General features: G+C 37.5%; 1 protein-coding gene and 1 pseudogene across 3 annotated transcripts in view; one reads left to right on the top strand and one right to left on the bottom strand.

Moving 5' to 3' along the window:
* The window catches only part of LOC128573914 (putative COBW domain-containing protein 7), a 61,314-nt gene extending 45,956 nt beyond the window's left edge, over positions 1–15,358 (bottom strand). The window contains exons 1-4 of one of the 3 annotated variants that reach the window (XM_053574447.1): positions 15,029–15,358; positions 11,606–11,692; positions 9,903–9,999; positions 8,638–8,729 (exon numbers count right to left, since the gene is read on the bottom strand). In XM_053574447.1, the coding sequence (XP_053430422.1) occupies positions 8,638–8,729; positions 9,903–9,999; positions 11,606–11,692; positions 15,029–15,182 (430 nt within the window). In that variant the 5' untranslated portion in view covers positions 15,183–15,358. Of the gene's footprint in view, positions 1–2,814; positions 2,886–3,043; positions 4,094–8,637; positions 8,730–9,902; positions 10,000–11,605; positions 11,693–14,916 lie in introns of those variants that run through there. The other 2 variants (XM_053574455.1, XM_053574465.1) reach the window with 2 other exon arrangements.
* Positions 1,028–2,804, top strand: LOC128573905 (zinc finger and BTB domain-containing protein 14-like; annotated as a pseudogene).
* Positions 15,359–18,139: the final 2,781 nt, after the last annotated feature.

Here is an 18,139-nt window from a genome sequence, read left to right as displayed (position 1 = left end):
AACATGAGAATGACTAGAATTAGAGTCAGTGCCTAAAGATGTGAACCAATCGCTGCAATCTCATCATAAAACTTTCACATATGAGGAGGTGCTTCTTATAGAAGGGCAAAGAAACTGGTTTCAGGGAAATCTATTCCTGGGAAGATGATGTGAACACTGTTGAATGACAACAAAGGATTCAGAATATAACACAAACTTAGTTGATAAAGCGGAAGAATGGTCCCAATTTTGAAGGTTCTACTATGGATAAAATGTAACTGAACAGCATCACATGCTACAGAGAAGTCTTTTGTGATAAAAAGAGTCCATCAGTGCAGCAAACTTCATTTTTTTGAGACAGAATCTCACTTTGTCACTCTCGGTAGAGTGCCATGGTGTCATAGTTCACAGCAACCTCAAATTCTTGGGCTTAAGCGATTCTCTTGCCTCAGCCTCCCAAGCAGCTGGGACTACAGGCGCCCGCCACAACGCCCAGCTATTTTTTTGTTGCAGTTGTCATTGTTGTTTAGCAGGCCTGGGCTGGGTTCGAACTCGCCAGCCTCGGTGCATGTAGCCAGCAGTGTAACCACTGTGCTACTGGCGCCAAGCCTTCATTTTTTTCTTATTTTAAGAAATTGCCACAGCTACTCCAGACTCCAGCAACCACCATACTGATCAGTCAGCAGCCATCAATATTGAGGCAAGACCCTTAAGACCCCAGGTAGAAGTACCTAAAAAAAAGATTATGACTCAGTGACAGCTCAGATGATTGTTAGCATTTTTTAGGCGGTGGGGGTATTCACGGCCAGCTAGACATTCTGTGCTCGTGCAGGAGGAGGGCTCCTACCATCAGGGACGTGCTCCTACCATCAGGAACCCTGCACCCCGCCCCCTCCCCAAACTAAAAAAAAAAAAAAAAAAAAAATCCAAAACACACTGCCACCCACCGTGCCCCAGTGCCCCACGTCCATCCCGTCCAGGCCTGTGTGATAGTGAGCACGGGGAACCCACGGCGAGTCTCTGTAGCTGTGCCAGGCTGCACATCTGGCGTGCTTTTGATCAGAGTTCCTCTGATCTGAAGATTTTGATGTTTGAGGCATTAAGATATTAGCCTGTGTTGTTCATGGAGTTTTTCATCAGTATGTCTGAAACCATTAAATATAATGATGATGATCATAAAACTCTGTTCCTGAAAACACTAAATGAACAATGCCTAGAAGGAGAATTTTGTGATGTTGCTATTGTGGTTGAAGATGTGAAATTCAGAGCACACAGATGTGTTCTTGCTGCCTGCAGCACCTACTTTAAAAAGCTTTTCAAGAAGCTTGAAGTTGATAGTTCTTCAGTAATAGAAATAGATTTTCTTCGTTCTGATATATTTGAAGAGGTCCTGAACTACATGTACATGGCAAAGATTTCCATGAAAAAAGAAGATGTTAACTTAATGATGTCATGGGGTCAGATTCTTGGGATCCGATTTTTGGATAAACTCTGTTCTCAGAAGCGGGATGTATCTAGTCCGGATGAAAATAAGGGGCAGTCAAAAAGTAAGTATTGCCTCAAAATAAATCATCCCATCGGAGATGAGGCTGACACTCAGGATGACAGGCACATCCCCGAGTCAGGAGGATAGCAAGTCACCCACAACAACACTCAGAGTTCAGGAAGCGATTTTGAAAGAGCTGGGGAGTGAGGAAGTTCGGAAAGTCAATTGCTACGGCCAGGAAGTAGAATCCATGGAGACCCCAGAATCAAAAGATTTGGGGTCACAGACCCCTCAAGCCTTAACATTTAACGATGGGATGAGCGAAGTGAAAGATGAACAGACACCAGGCTGGACAACAGCCGCCAGTGACATGAAGTTTGAGTATTTGCTTTACGGTCACGGTCACCACCGGGAGCAGATCGCCTGCCAGGCATGTGGTAAGACATTTTCCGATGAAGGCCGATTGAGGAAGCACGAAAAACTCCCACTGCAGACAGGCCGTTTGTCTGTGAGATGTGTACAAAAGGTTTCACCACACAAGCCCACCTGAAAGAACACCTCAAAATCCACACGGGATATAAGCCCTACAGTTGTGAGGTGTGTGGAAAATCATTTATTTGTGCCCCAGACTTAAAGAAGCACGAGCGAGTTCACAGTAACGAGAGACCGTTTGCGTGCCACACGTGTGACAAAGCCTTCAAACACAAGTCCCATCTCAAGGACCACGAAAGAAGGCACAGAGGGGAAAAGCCTTTTGTGTGTGGCTCCTGCACCAAGGCCTTTGCCAAGGCATCGGATCTGAAAAGGCATGAGAACAATATGCACAATGAAAGGAAGCAAGTCACGCCCAGCGCCATCCAGAGCGAGATGGAACAGCTGCAGGCCGCGGCCATGGCCGCCGAAGCGGAGCAGCAGCTGGAAACGATAGCCTGTAGCTAGAGGTGAGGGACCGGACGCTCTGCCTGGGAAGCAGAGACAGAGCTCGCAGTGGATCATAATGAATGAACGGCAGTTACTATATTTTTGTGGAGATGTATGGAACTCACTGGACTGAAGACAGTGCTTGCTTAGGTATTTTTAAAACTTCTCCAGGAAACAATATTCCTAAGTTCTGACCAAACAGTCCCGCTGTCCTATCTGGTGTCTAGTATTCATGTTGCCAGTCCCACTCCCCCACTTTTTTATGATTTTAATTTGAGAACTGTGTTAGAAGTGAGAGACATCTATTCCATTTTACGTTCCTCTTACACTCACTGGTGAGTGCACTGCACGGAGTGATAATTAAAGTAATTAATTTCCTAATCATCACAATTCTATGTGACTTATGGTCAAAACAACAGTTTTAATACCTTAAAGCGCTTCAGACGCTGAAAATATCAGTGGGTGGTTGACCAGGAACATCGTGCAAAGATGAAAAGTTCTGGAAATGCAGAATGGTAGTAGATTTATATTTGGTTTGTTAATTTTATATTGCTATTTTTTCAGTTTTTTTTTTTTTGTGTGTGTGTGTGTATGGGGACAAATAATGGTTGCTTTGCTGAAGGGTTTCTTCATCAGTTTTCATGGCCTTGTACCTACCCCAGAAGCTGTAGTCACACACATCCTGAAGGCTCAGCAAACCCACCAGAATGCTGGTGGTCTCGAGGCTGAGTTCTTAGGTTGTTCTTAGGCATGGCTGCTCTGCACCAGCTGGGATTTGTGGAGCGAACCAGTGGTAAGAGGAGTAGAGAAGACAAGGTTTTACATCTGCAACTATTCCAACATTGGTAGACTGAAGTAATTCTTAATTGCTTTTGGAATTGGATTTTTGTTTAGGATCAAAATTGGGACAAGAAGAGGTAATGTTTCTTCAGATCCATTTGTGTAACGTGTAACTTACAGAATGTCATCAAGCTTTGGGGCTCTCTGCAGCACGTGATTTACTCAAAAAGGAGATGCAATCTGCTTACTTAAATTAATAAATTTGAAATCATTAAAAAAATTTTTTTTAATTAAGGTTTATCTTTTTTGAAGACATGATGCTATTGCATACTTAATAGACTATAATATAGTATAAACATAACTTTTATATGCACTTGGAAACCAAAAATCTTGTGACTTGCTCTACTGCAATATTCACTTTATTACAGTGGTCTGTAACTAAACCTGCAATATCTCTGAAATAAGGCTCAAGAAGTACCTGTGGGGCTTATTATAACAGCTTGCTGAGCCCCACCCTTGAGATTCTAATTCAGTCTATCTGGGCTCTGGCTCAAGAATTAGCATTTTTAACAAGCTCCCAGTAATAGGCTGACCCTATTACTCAATACATCACATCAAGTAGCACTGGCATAGAGAGATCCCTAGAATGAAACTTACCTATATTTTATAGTAGTATTTTTTTAGTTTTATTTTGTACTACTTTAGGCATTCATTTCTTAAAATTAAAATTAATTAATGTTCCTCCTTTACCCAAACAATAAAATCATTGTTGTAAAGAAAGATAGAAGAATCATTAACCATTTTTTATAACTATAATTTGTATAAAACAGTGATTTTCAACTGGTGTGCCCAGTGCTGTGAGAGGATCTTAGATGTGCTGTGAAAAAAAAATTTTTTTTATTTTTTATTTTTTTTTGTAGAGACAGAGTCTCACTGTACTGCCCTCCCGTAGAGTGCTGTGGTGTCACACGGCTCACAGCAACCTCTAACTCTCGGGCTTACGCGATTCTCTTGCCTCAGCCTCCCGAGCAGCTGGAGTTGACTACAGGCGCCCACCACAACGCCCGGCTATTTTTTTTTTTTTTAATTTTTTTTTTATTGCAATTAGTGAAGTTTTTTTTTTTGCCAGGCTGGGTTTGAACCCACCACCTCCGGCATATAGGACCGGCGCCCTACCTCTTGAGCCACAGGTGCCGCCCAACGCCCGGCTATTTTTTTTTGTTGCAGTTTGGCCGGGGCCGGGTTTGAACCCGCCACCCTTGGCATATGGGGCTGGCGCCCTACTCACTGAGCCACAGGCGCCGCCCCAAGACCATTAATTAAATTATTTTCAAAAGAAGTTCAAAGCACAGTAAGTATATTCCTTTTTTTTTTACTTTTTTTTTTTGATCAACATAATTTAATGAAAGTTTAACTACAGGTTCAAGTGTGCCATGAGATTAAAAAGGTTGAAAAACACTACCCTGTTTCCCCAAAAATAAGACAGTGTCTTATTTTAAGGTGTGCTCCCAAAGATGCGCTAGGTCTTATTTTCAGGGGACGTCTTATCTTTCCTGTAAGTAGGTCTTATCTTCGGAGGATGTCTTATTTTGGGGGAAACAGGGTAGTATAAAAGCTTTGAGATCATTAATTTTTCTTTCTCTGAAAGTTGAATTTGTTTTGTTAAACTCATGTACAAAGTCTGACAACAAAGTTTGCAAACTAGCCATCATATGCTTAACGTGGACAAACAACTCAGGAAGGTTTCCTAACCTTGGTGTATCAGTGTCTCCCAGCTGTGTTAGTGGTGGCATACGGGGGTGTCTTGCTGAGTGGCATTCATCACTGTTGTTGTGTGGTTTTGTGTGTCATCACAAGAATATCAGAGCTTGAATTAGAGGAATGAACAAACATAAAATTCTTGTTAAACTGGAACATGTTAGTCTAAGTTTATGGGGATAATTTCATCAAGAAAACTGCAGTAAACAAATGGATTAAATGTTTTTCTGAGGAGAGAAAAAGCGTCACAGATAAAGAAAGGTCAGAGTGGCCAATGAAGAACAAAAGTGATGAAAACACTACAAAAATTCATCAAAGTGTGCATCAAAATTATTGACTAACTGAGCAGGCCAAATAAACATTGACAGAAAAGCAGGAAAAAAATGTTTTTTTGAGACAGAGTCTCAAGCTGTCACCTGAGTAGAGTGCCGAGGCATCATAACACACAGCAACCTCCAACTTGGGCTCAAATGATCCTCTTGCCTCAGTTTTTTCTATTTTCAGTAGAGACAGGGTCTCACTTTTGCTCAGGCTGGTCACAAACTCATGTGAGCTCAATTAATCCATCCGCCTCGGCCTCCCAGACTGCTAGGATTACAGATGTGAGCCACTGAGCCTGGTCTAAAAACGGGAAAATCTTAACTGAAAATCTGGGCCAACAACATGGCTCTTACATCACAACAATGCACCAGCGCATACAGCACTGTCTGTGAGGGAGTTTTTAGCCACTAAACAAATAACTGTATTGGAACATCCTCCCTACTCACCTAATCTGGCCCAATGACATTTTTCTTTACCCAAAGATAAAGGAAATATTGAAAGAAAAACACTGATGACATTCTGGACATCAAGTGCAATAACAACAATAGCTTTGATAGCTATTCCAGAAGAAGGGTGCCAAGATTGCTCTGAAGCATGGACTAGGTGCTGGCATCAGTGCATAGCTTCCCAAGGGGAGTGCTTCAAAGGTGTCTGTAGCGATATTCAGCAACAAAGTATACAGCACTTTTTCTAGGATGAGTTTGCAAACTTAATTGTCAGACCTTCATACTCTCAAAAGCAACAAGCGTTTTATCTGTAAGTGGTGAAATTGGCTATGATGAAAGAAATTGATATTTGCTGTTTCAAATTAAGGGATACAATACAGCTTTCTCTCTTATCAGATTCAAATAATTTAAAATGTAACACCAATAAGTCTAATCAACCAGTCAGATTTATGGGAAACATAACCCATACCTATCTTAAAGATCAAAATAGCCCTAATTCAGGACTACTTTGAAAACATGGGGGCAATATTACTATGTAATAACTTTTATGTACAATAATCACGGATTACATTTGAACCCAGGATATACTCCCAGTATTTTTTTTGGACCACTATGACCCTTTTGGTAAATCACTTCAACATAGTTTTGCAATGCCCAGTGCCATAAACCCACATCAAAAAAGAAATAACAATATAGGTCAGATTCATGAAACAAGTACAAAATGTTATGCAAATAAAGAATAAAGATTTTACCTAAAAATCATTTGGGGAAAAATAAATAGAAATAATTAGAGTTTGGTAAGAAGGTAACAAAAACCCATTGTTAGAAACAGGTGGACTCTATGTGGCTTTCCATAGGGAAATTTAGATGTAATGCTATTCAGATATAAAAATTGTATTGATAATCATGAATTCCATACTCGGAAAAAGGCTGAGTAGGCTCAATTTAATTGTTTATTCTTTAATACCTTAAGACAACATTTACAAGTAAAATTATTTCAATTTTTGTAGAAAAACAAAATACTAACGATTAATGTAAATAGTCTAAAAGCCTTTATATATCTGTCTTAGATATATGAGACCCTCTCAGAAAGCTAGATTAGAAAGTAAACAGAAATAAAACTACATATAGTATAACTGATTATATACATAGTCCTCACTCTCTATCTATGGGCTCCATATCCATGGGTTCCACATTTGTGGATTCAACCAACTGTAAAATCAAAAATATTAATAAAAAAAAAAAGAACGGCTGCATCTATATTGAACATGTGCAGACATTTTTTCTTATCATTTCTGAATAATACAGTATAGCAACTATTGTATTAAGTATTATAAGTAAGCTAGAGATGACTTAAAGTACACTAGAGGATGTGTATTGTTTATATGTAAATATTACACCATTTTATATCACAGCCTTGAGCACTGCGGATTATAGTATCCTGGGGGGTCCTGGAACAAATCCCCCATGGATACCAAGGATGACTGTACTTAGAAATTTCCATTTTTCTTAAATTTCCATATTTTTAACAACTTGTTCCTATCAATAACCCTTAATCAATCAATAAAATTTAAAATTCTATTAAAAGTACCAAGTATTCTACTCACCATAATCTGACAAAGAAAATGACAACGCAGTACTTTTTCTCTTTAGAACCAAAAACATTATAACGCTAAAGTTTTAATATTCATTTTAAAATTCTTCTAATACAAACAGGCGCATGGCCTACAAACACATGAAAAAAAATGCTCATCATCTTTAATCATCAGAGAAATTCAAATCAAAACCACTTTGAGAAGGCAGTGCCTGTGGCTCAGTGGGTAGGGCACTGGCCCCATATACTGAGGGTGGCAGGTTCAAACCCAGCCAAACTACAACAAAAAATAGGCGGGCATTGTGGCAGGCACCTGTAATCCCAGCTACTCAGGAGGCTGAGGCAAGAGAATCGCCTAAGCCCAGGAGTTGGAGGTTGCTGTGAGCTGTGACGCCACGGCACTCTACCGAGGGTGACAAAGTGAGACTCTGTCTCAAAAAAAAAAAAAAAAAAAAAAACAACAAAATACACTTTGACATATCATCTAACTCCAGTAAGACTAGCCCACATAACAAAAATCCCAAAACTACAGAAGTTGGCGTGGATGCAGAGAAAAGGGAACACTTCTACACTGCTGGTGAGAATGCAAACTAATACGACCTTTTTGGAAAGAAGTTTGGAGAATACTCAAGGAACTAAAAGTAGACCTACCATTTGATTCTGTAATTCCTCTACTAGGTAGATACACAGATGATCAAAAATCATTTTACAACAAAGACATTTGCACCTGAATATTTATTGCAGCTCAATTCATAATTGCCAAGACATGGAAACAGCCCAAGTGCCCATCGAACCACGAATGGATCAACAAATTGTGGTATATGTACACCGTGGAATACTATACAGCCATAAAAAAGATGGAGACTTTACATCTCCTATGTTTACCTGGATGGAGCTGGAACATATTCTTCTTAGTAAAGTATCTCAAGAATGGGAAAAAAAAGTATCCAATATACTCAATACTACTATGAAATCAATATATAATCACCTACACATTCATAGGAATGATAAAACATAGCTATAGTTCAGAAAGTAGAAGGGAAGAGGAGAGAGGAGAGGAGAGGGAAAGGGGGAGGAGGGAGGGCATTTGGGGGACCTCACCTAATATGCATGATGCAATGGTACATTTCAAAACTATTAAGAAAAGAGTATAATTGTGATGGATGTGTTAATCAGTTCAATGTAAGCATTTCACATTGTATATCAAATCAGTGCACTGCACCCCATAAATGCATCAATGTACACAGTTATGATTTAATAAAAATTAAAAAATAAAAAACAGAATTCCTCTAATATATCTACTTAAAATGTTAAAGAACCACATTTTAGTTATCAATAACATCATTTCTTACCAGGATCTGCCAATCCAGTGGTCTCTAACAGTATGTAATCAAATTTCCCCTTCTTCTGCATCAAATTCTCAATAGCTCTAAGGCCATTATCCCTAGAAAATACCAAAACATACAGCTGATTGCCTGAGTATCTTTAAGAGTTCACTATAAACACTTTAAAACATATTCAACAACCTAAAACAAAAATACCTTTAGGATGTGAAAATTTAACACACCCCAAAGTTTCTACCATAATGTCCGTCCTATATTTATCAAGGAGAAAACAATACATGCATATACCGACAGGTACACATTACAAAAATTACGTATGTGCTAAGATAATACTTTAACTTATTAAAAGGAAAAGCAGAGGGAACTTCATCAGTATCTGTTATTTTCACAACTTCATGAAAGGAAAAGGAATCAAAATCCAAAATAAAATTTATTACATACAGTAGTTTAACATAATTGCCAAAGGGACACTGCCATTAATCTCATTCTGTTCTAAATACAATACAAGGTTTTAATTTCCCCTTTTTCTTATATTATCAGAAGTGTAGGAAAAAACTTAAAAGATTACATTTTGGTTGTTCAAGAAATTCTGTTATGATACATTTTGGTTGTTCAAGAAATTCTGTTATGATTTTATCCTTGCCAATACATTTAATTCAAACACCTAAAGTAATAAATGATGTAGAAGAAATTTCAGTCATTAGAATTCACAAAATTAACAATATAAGAACTAATTTTCATAATTCATTCAACAAATATTTGAGTTGGCTCTATGTGTCAGTAATTCTTTTAAGATCTTTGGTAGATTAATGAACAAAATGACATTTTCCTTGGGAACTTAACTATAACTAGTAGAACATAGCCTAAAGTTTTTCTCTTTTTTGATAGTCATTTATTTTTGTTTTTAGAAAGCTGAATATTAATACTTAGAAATAAAACCAATGACTTATTAGATTCAGAATAATCATTTTTCACATACAAAATAAGACTTTTACGCACTACAAAAAATATTAATTAAATAAATCATAGCGTCAAAAATAAAAACCTCAGTAAAAGGAAAGGACCAGAGCATTACAGCAGACAGAAAAAAATAAGATCACAAGAAACACTTTCAGAAAATGCAACTTAATAAATTTATTTTCTATTTGAAAATACAATGAAGTAAACTGTACACATATAAATTCAGTCAGATTACACAAGAAAATCAAAACTGGCAATATAATCAATAAACATTTCCAGTAAACCAACAAGCACATAGTAAGCACATTCCTTACTTCACTGAACAGCAGAGGCAACCATTTCCAAGTTCCAGCCACTCTTCATAGAGCTCTCCACCTTGGCTGACAGCTAAGGATTTCTCCACTGCACTTCCTGGAATAATTAACAAGCAGCACTGTTTAGGTTATGTTCACCAGCCAACAAAAAAAAAAGATGAGGATACTCAATGGCAGAGCAGATCTCATAGTAGACACATTTTATAATTTCACCCTATTCATGCAGCCTTAAAACTCAAATTACACTACTCTAGATAACTTCAGCTTTTATTTAAGAAGATTTAGCCCCTAAAAAGGCAAATCCAAAATTAATAAACATACTTCCTCTTTAGGCCTCTTATTTGCCTCTCACTTTCATTTCTTAATAAAGTAGCTCACTTAAAGACATTTTTTCCTGTCCATGGTAAACTTCCTAGATAAAGTAGAATATTTTATATACTGGTTTTAACATGTCCTTCAACTTCTTAAGATACTAGCTTATCTGTTTTTTTCTCCCCCCTTCATCCTTCCTCTTAAATTGTTCTTATTAAACAGATTGCTCTGAATTCCTAGTATGAGTAAAAACCCTAGTTCCTTTTGAAAAAGTTTTTTGGACAGGGGTACTATGCACTCATTTAAAAATTAAGCTTTTAGTCAAATACGTGTAAGTTTCCTTTCTTAAGGAAGAATAAAGTAAATTTGAATTGTCTGTTATCATGTAAGAATCATTTTAAATGTTTTACTTTTCCTCCAATAAAGAAATATACCAAATCCAGGGAAGAGTTCTAAGTGTCCAATAAAGCAAATGGCAAAAAAGAAAAAGATTTTTCATTTATATATTTTTGTGTTCATATTTCGGTTAGGTGATGATAAAGAGCTTCTAAAGGGGTTGCTGCAGAATTCAGCCTGTATAGAACATTAACAAAACATGAAGGAAAATATTAAGAATTCTATGAAGCCAAAATTGTAAAAATGATCCAGAAAAAAATGAAAAAAAAAAATAGTAAAAAATAAAAAATGCAATCAGTGTGCAACAGATTAGTTAATAAGAAGCTGGGGGCAGGGGGAAGACTATTATTAGAAATCTTAGGATTTTTACCTAAAAGCGCTTTTCTCTTTAGTTAATTGAAACCAGAAATGAAGTCTAATAGGTTTCTCATCCTATTCATAAAAAATGGTTCACTTTAAGAAATAGTCCAAAAATCACCAAAAAGAAAGGAAAGAAAGGGGGAAAGGAGGGAGAGGGGAGGGAGAGAGACAGAAATCTAATTTTATGTTTTTCCACTAAGATTGAGCTTTTATTACAATTCATACTTAGGAATAAAATAACTATAAAAATAATCAAAGTACTATGTCTAATCCTGCTGCATAGATTTTTTTTTTAACCTGTTTAATGCACCTTTCTAGTTCCTAAAAATAACTTTCTTTCAAGTGTGTAGATTTTTAATTCTGGAGTAATTTATTTCATCTAATTTAATTATGTTAGTATGAATTCTAAAGTTATGTAAAATATAATTTTAAAGAAACTTAGCTGATTTCAGTATCTCAATCCACGTAAAATAATGCTTCACAGAAGTTAATTTTTCCAAAGCTATCCACACCAATATGTTCACATTATAACACCTTAATTTTCATTTTTAAATAAGGAATTAAAAAATGACTAAACTGTGGAATAAACTGTGCTATAAATTCTTGGAACATTCAATTTATTGAACTTTACTTACCTTCCCCAAATTCATTTAAAATGACTGCTATTCTTTTGCTATGTTGTTGGGTCAAAATATAGTTCAGAAGTGTTGTCTTTCCAGCACCTACAAAATACATTTGTTTTAAATAACAAAATTCAAACACTAATTTTAAAGGTACCAAAAAGTCCCAATGTTTTTCAGAATTTTCATTCTATTTGCTGTATATTAATTTAACAATAGTATAAAGATTCTACAAGGAAAAAGCACCCTTTTGAAAACTATTACAAAATGCTTTATATAAATATAAAATGTTATATTTACAAGTACAAGTTGAATCCTAGTTTTTCAGTATACACAAAATAACATGCCTTCTTTTACGATACAATGCAATAACATAAGGATATCTAAAACTTCTATTAAATAAGGAATTCTTATAGTAATGGCTCCCAAGGAATAAAGTATTCACGTTGTTTATAAAATATTTACATCCTTTTTCATGATGACAATGTTTCTGGACCAAGAATATAGTCCAGATCTTATGTGTATACTTTCCTAAAATATACACATAAAGATCTTTTATTTCAACATCCAACATTAACCATATATAAGTTCAGATTATGTGTCTACTTTTAATATGTTTAAAGCAATCTATATAAAAGTGATTTTATGAAACGAGAAACTGGACTTCTTAACAATGGACAGAATATTCAGCAGATATTCAAAAGCTATCCTAACTTTATCCAGTAGGTGGCACATTAAACTAATAAGTTCTTCTCAAGCAGAAGGAAAAACTATACACATCAAAATTCATAGGAGAAAAACCTAACCTGCATTAAAGTATAGTTCAATTTTATGAACCTATTAGTTATTTATCTCTATGTTTGGGTTGTTTGAGGTGTTTTGCTATTACAAAGAGTACTGCTAAAACCTTTTCCACATAACTTATACATGTTCATGTCTTCTGCAATACATTCAGTTTTCTAGAGTATAAGTAGGAGAAATTTACTGAGGGTCAGAGTCCTTTAGAAAGCCCAACATAAATGTGAAGTATAAACTAGAAGAGAGAGATTTTAAGGAGATAGGGCAATGAGGAAATTCTTAAAACTAGTCCAAGCATGAGACAGTAGTCCTGAACATGAGTGTTTCACAAGGTAGCAACAGTGAAAATTGAAAGGAAGGGGTGGATTTAAGAAACCTTCAAATAAAGGACTTACTAGGACTTAATAGTTAACCATATTATGAAGAAAAATACTTTAAGACAATTCATTCATTCAAAACTATCTACTATGGACAAGATTTATGTTGCCCCTTAGTAAAAAGTGAACAAGGCAGTCTCTGCCTTCACAGAGCTTAAAAATATTACGGGACAGACAGATGGAGAGGAATCCAGATGAATAAGGAGGTTAATTATGTTACAGGATGATACATTCAATAGGAGATGTACAAATTTCTGTGGAGAACCTAAGAGGGACATCTAGCCAGAGGAGTGACAATAAGAAGAAAAGCACCTTCAAGAAGTATCATCAGTCCAATGTGCTAGGCCACAGTTAGGCAGGCTGGAGAGGCTGGCAAGAGCTAGATCATATACATTCTTCCAATTCATGTTTAGTAACTGGAACTTTAACCCAATGGAAGCCACTGAAGGATGTAATCGGATCAACAAGAGATCACTAGGGATAACATGCAGAGAATATACAGAATGGCAAGACTCAAGACTAGTTAGGAGGCTTTTAAGAGTATTCCCAATGGTTGGGATTCAGGAACAGAATGATTTCAGGTGATTGTAACATAGGAAGATTTTGATATATTAAGTTTGAAATATCTGGAGGACATAAAATTAAAGATGGACAGTGGGAGCCAAGGGATGTATAAAAAGAAGCCAGAAAAGTAGGTGGTGGAAAAATCAGAAGAAAATATAATAAAAGCCAACAGAAAACTATTCCAAAAAAAGAAAGTATTCAAGGACAAGGAGTAAAATTATCCCCTAGATTTGGTAACAAGAAGGTTGCTGGCATTAGTCCTCAGTCCTGCGCTACAGACCATTATCTCCAAAGCTTTACCGACCTACCAGTGAGCAAAATGGAGATGGCCTGAGGTGCAAGTTTGAAGTATACTGTTTCAGACAAGGAATTTGCCGGTCAGTAAAGCGACCTCTGAAGAACAGTGGGGAAATGTCAAAAGCTGATTCCTTACACAATTAGTCCTGAGTAAAAAATAGGAATAAGCTTTACAGTCTCTAAGCCAAAGATAAAACCACTGATGTATTTTTACTTTTAAAAAGGCCCTTAGGTGTCCTGAGTTTGTGCTTGTATCTAGCAGTACCTAGGAATAACATTATTTCCCTGAATTAGTATCACTTTTTTTTTTTTTTTGAGACAGAGTCTCACTTTGTCGCCGTTGGTAGAGTGCTGTGGCATTATAGCTCACACCAACCTCAAACTCCTGGGCATAAGTGATTCTGTTGCTTCAGCCTCCCCAGTAGTTGGGACTACAAGGCCTGCCACAACGCCCGGCTATTTTTCGAGATGAGGTCTCACTCTGGCTCAGGCTGGTCTCAAACCTGTGAGTTCAGACAATCCATCTGCCTCAGCCTCCCCAGAGTGCTAGGATTACCGGAGTGAGCCACCGCACACGGCTAGTGAATTAGTGTCACTTTATTTACATTTCTTAACTTTTTCCGCACTTTTAATATAGTCATGTATTTATTCTAGTCCTTCTATTTGTAAGGCTTAAAAATATTTCTTAAACTTTTCTAATGAAGACACTCTAATGCTTTATTGCATAATCTATCCTTAAGGAAATTGTACCATGTTCACAAACCTGCAGTATTAAGAATCCCTAAATACTCCTAAGTTTGAGGAACAGTCTTGAAGGGCAGAGACTGTACTCTTACTTTTTCCCAGTTTGCAAAAAGACCTAAAAAAAAAAAAGAAGAAGAAGAAGCAGGGAACACTTCCCACCAATGGCTGGGAGAGTCTGGCCCGTGGGGCAGGGGAATATACCAAAGAACGGCACACGTGTCATTTTACAGACAAGAAATCCATCAATGGCAAGAATTATTATACAGCAGGTGTTCCCTGTCCCATTTCACAGATGAGAAAACACGCTCACACGGGTGAACGGTATTATTTCCACTTTCAGGTGAGGAATATAAACTTAAGAAAGATAACTTATTAGAGATCACGGATAATTAGGGGGCGAGCTTGGCCAGGCTTCAAGACCTCCTTTCAAAGGCTAACTTTCAATCTACTTGAGAAACGTCAATCTAAAGCAGAAGGGTCTAGGCATCATTAAACCCCCAAGAACAGAAGCAACCCACGTAAGGAGCAACTGACCCAAGCCCCTACCTCAAAGATATTCGCTCTCGACCAGGAGGCCCCGGTGCTTAAGGAGAAGAGGCACCGGCAGCCCCCCAAATCCCAGAGTTCACGGCATTTTCTGACCGGGATGGTTAGTTACCTAAACACCCGGTGATAATTGAGACAGGGATCTTGGCGCCGAGCACAGACTTTTCTTCCACCTCTCTTTGCTTCGTCTCAATGGGAACCAATTCAGGACAATCCTCCTCCGCATGCTCCTGGTCCTCACCCCGGTCTCCAGCATCGCGTAACATCCCGGCCCACAGTACAGGATATGCCTCTATTCGACAGCTAGGACCAGGACACCAAACCACAGCGGCGCACGCCTAGCACGCCACGCCCGGCCATGGGCAACGTCATCACACCGCGACGGAGCTCCTCCCCATCCAACTGGTTACCTGCACTGCTGCTGAGGACCGCCCGGCCCCTTGGCCACGCCTCCAGGAGAGCAGGTCACTCCTAGGGCGTGTTCTCGGAACCGGAGAGAGGCTGCGCGGGGTGATTAGGTCTCATTGACCCGCTCCGCCCTGCAGCTGCCTGTTATTCCTGGGGCTTCCGCCCGAATGGCTACTGCCTGTCGGAAGGGCTGACACCACGCTGATTGGAACGTGGAGTAGGTGGCCTAACCTAACCATTTCCCACACAGCATAGATTTTATCAACTTGACATTTTTTTAGTCTCATTAAAAAACTTTTTAATTTATAGGGGAAAGAATAGAAGGTTATGTCGGTCATTACCAAAGTTTTGAGATACACAAAAATCAAGAAATGTAAAATCTGCCAGGACAAAAGCAAGCAGAGACCTTACAAAAACACCAATAAGCCAAGGAAGGTGAAACTTGCACAGGTGAATAAGAAAAAGGGCGCTATCAGCTGTGTTTCTATGAAGTGAAATAATGGACCATGACATCATCTAGCTCAAAACTTTCACAGTGACTCACATGCAACACTACAGTCTTCGTTGTAATTTTTCTACGTGCAAGATAACAGGTGAAATTTTTTTCATGTTTTATAATTACATTATTGTATGTGTATATACGAGTTTTGTTGTATTTTTTTTTACAATATTTATGCGCTACTTTTATTTACTTTTCCTTCTCCTTGTGTATTTGGACCTTAAGTAACCTGAGTTCATTAATCATATTCATTGTTTCATGGCACTCTCTTATTCACAATCTATGGGTAGCCCTCCTTTTACATAAATGTATAGCGAGCTCCTTTGGCGTCATCCCTAACCCAAGAACATTACTAATAAGTGGCACCTACTTGTGAGCTCCTCCCCTTTTCCAACCACAGCCTATCCCATAACATAGTAGCCAAAATCATGAAAGGGTTTTGGATTGCTGATGATTCACTCTTTTCTTTTTAGTTTTATCACATATAATGTACTTAAACAATGTGTTGTTCAGTGTTGCTTTTTGAACTTCATAAAAAGAGTACCATTTCTACATTTTTCAACTCCACTACTGTGTTACAGCCTATTATGTGGCTACACAGCAAATTATCCATTTCCTGTCGATTGTTTTCAGGTTTTGCTCTTATAAACAAGGCTGCTATGAACATTTTTCTTGATGTATATGTGCTTAACTTTCCATGGGTGTCTATTTTTTTCAAAATATTTGTACAAATTTGTGCATTTTCCCAACTATGTATGAGAGATCTCATTGATGTATACGTCAATATTATCAGACATTAATTCTTGCTAAATGACTGAGTACAAATTAAGACTTTGTGGTGTTCTTTTGCATTTCCTTGATTACTCACAAGGTGGAGCACCTCTTCATGTGTTTTGGCCATGTTTAATTATTAGAACAACCCTATGAAGCGTTATTATCCCCCTTTTAAACATGAGGCATAGAGATATTAAATTTTTGGCCAGGTTAGCTTATAAAATCTATCTGACATGAGGATAATCTATCTGACATGAGGATAATAAAAAATGTGGATTTTGTATCCATGTACATGAACCAAAATCATGGTTACATGATTTTGTAACCATGTCAAATAAATGGTTAATTTCTTCCTTCCTTCACTGAAATTTCCCATAAAATATACTGTCTGTCTTCTACCATCTACTGATGCAGATTTATATCTTGAAACTCTTCTTTGGTGTAACTATCACACCATTGCAGAACATAGCTAAGGGAGAGGGTTTCAGGAGCACAAATGAGCTTATCATATATTCACACATACACTCAGCCTGAGAAATCAGGAGTTGAATGCTTTGCCAGCTCTTCCGATGTAATCATGAACTAGCTAAGGAAGAAATAAGGCAAATACCTGGAGCCTGGTAGTTGAGTTCACTTGGCACTGCCAGAGGAGAGAAGCTATCATGGGCAGCCCAAAATAGATAGCATTACGCCCTTAACACAATGGTCACAAACTTTTTGGTTTCACAAATGCTATGGAATATTGGGATTTTTTTATAACTGAAAGGAAGAAGTAATATTTTACCCACAAGCATCTCACGATTCACTTGCTGACCCTTCGGCACTACATGACTGCCTGAACAGAATCTATGACAGCCCTGACCTCCTTTCACATATCTTTCAAGGAAATTCTTGCAGATTTCCTTACACTGCTCTGGCTAAAAACCAAAATAAATCAAAAATATTATGTTAAAATCTGTCATCTCTCACAAAAAACAACCTGAGCCCTAGGAGGCCAGCTCAGTCCACGTGATCAAGAAGCATTGCTGTAACCGTGTGAAGCCTCAGAGGAAAAGGAGATTTAACCTTGGTGGAGCCTCCATCAGAAGAAAGGAAGTTTCAATGTTAGTCAAAATTAAATGTCAATCAACTGATGGACAAATAAAATGTGAGGAATGGATAAACAAAGTGTAACATATCCAAACAATGGAAAATTATGTAACATATCCGTACAATGGAAAATTATTTGGCAATAAACAGGAATAAAGTTACAATACCAAAGTACTACTAATGAGTGAATCTCAAAAACATTATGCTAAGTGAAAAAAGCCACTCACAACAGACCACATATTATATGATTTAATTTATATAAAAGATCCAGGATCAGCAAATCTGTAGAGATAGAAAGTCGATCCATGGTTGCCAGGAGCTAGAGACTGGGGAAAGACTGCTCATGGGTACAATGTTTCTTTTGTGGTTGGATGAGAATCTTCTAAAATTGGTTGTGGTGATAATAGCACAACTCTGTGAATAAACTAAAAGCCATTGAATTGTACATTTTAT

Source organism: Nycticebus coucang, chromosome 2 (assembly GCF_027406575.1).
Source record: "Nycticebus coucang isolate mNycCou1 chromosome 2, mNycCou1.pri, whole genome shotgun sequence".
In the NCBI taxonomy this organism is placed as follows: Eukaryota; Metazoa; Chordata; class Mammalia; order Primates; family Lorisidae; genus Nycticebus; species Nycticebus coucang.
This window is presented reverse-complemented; position numbering and strand designations above follow the sequence as displayed.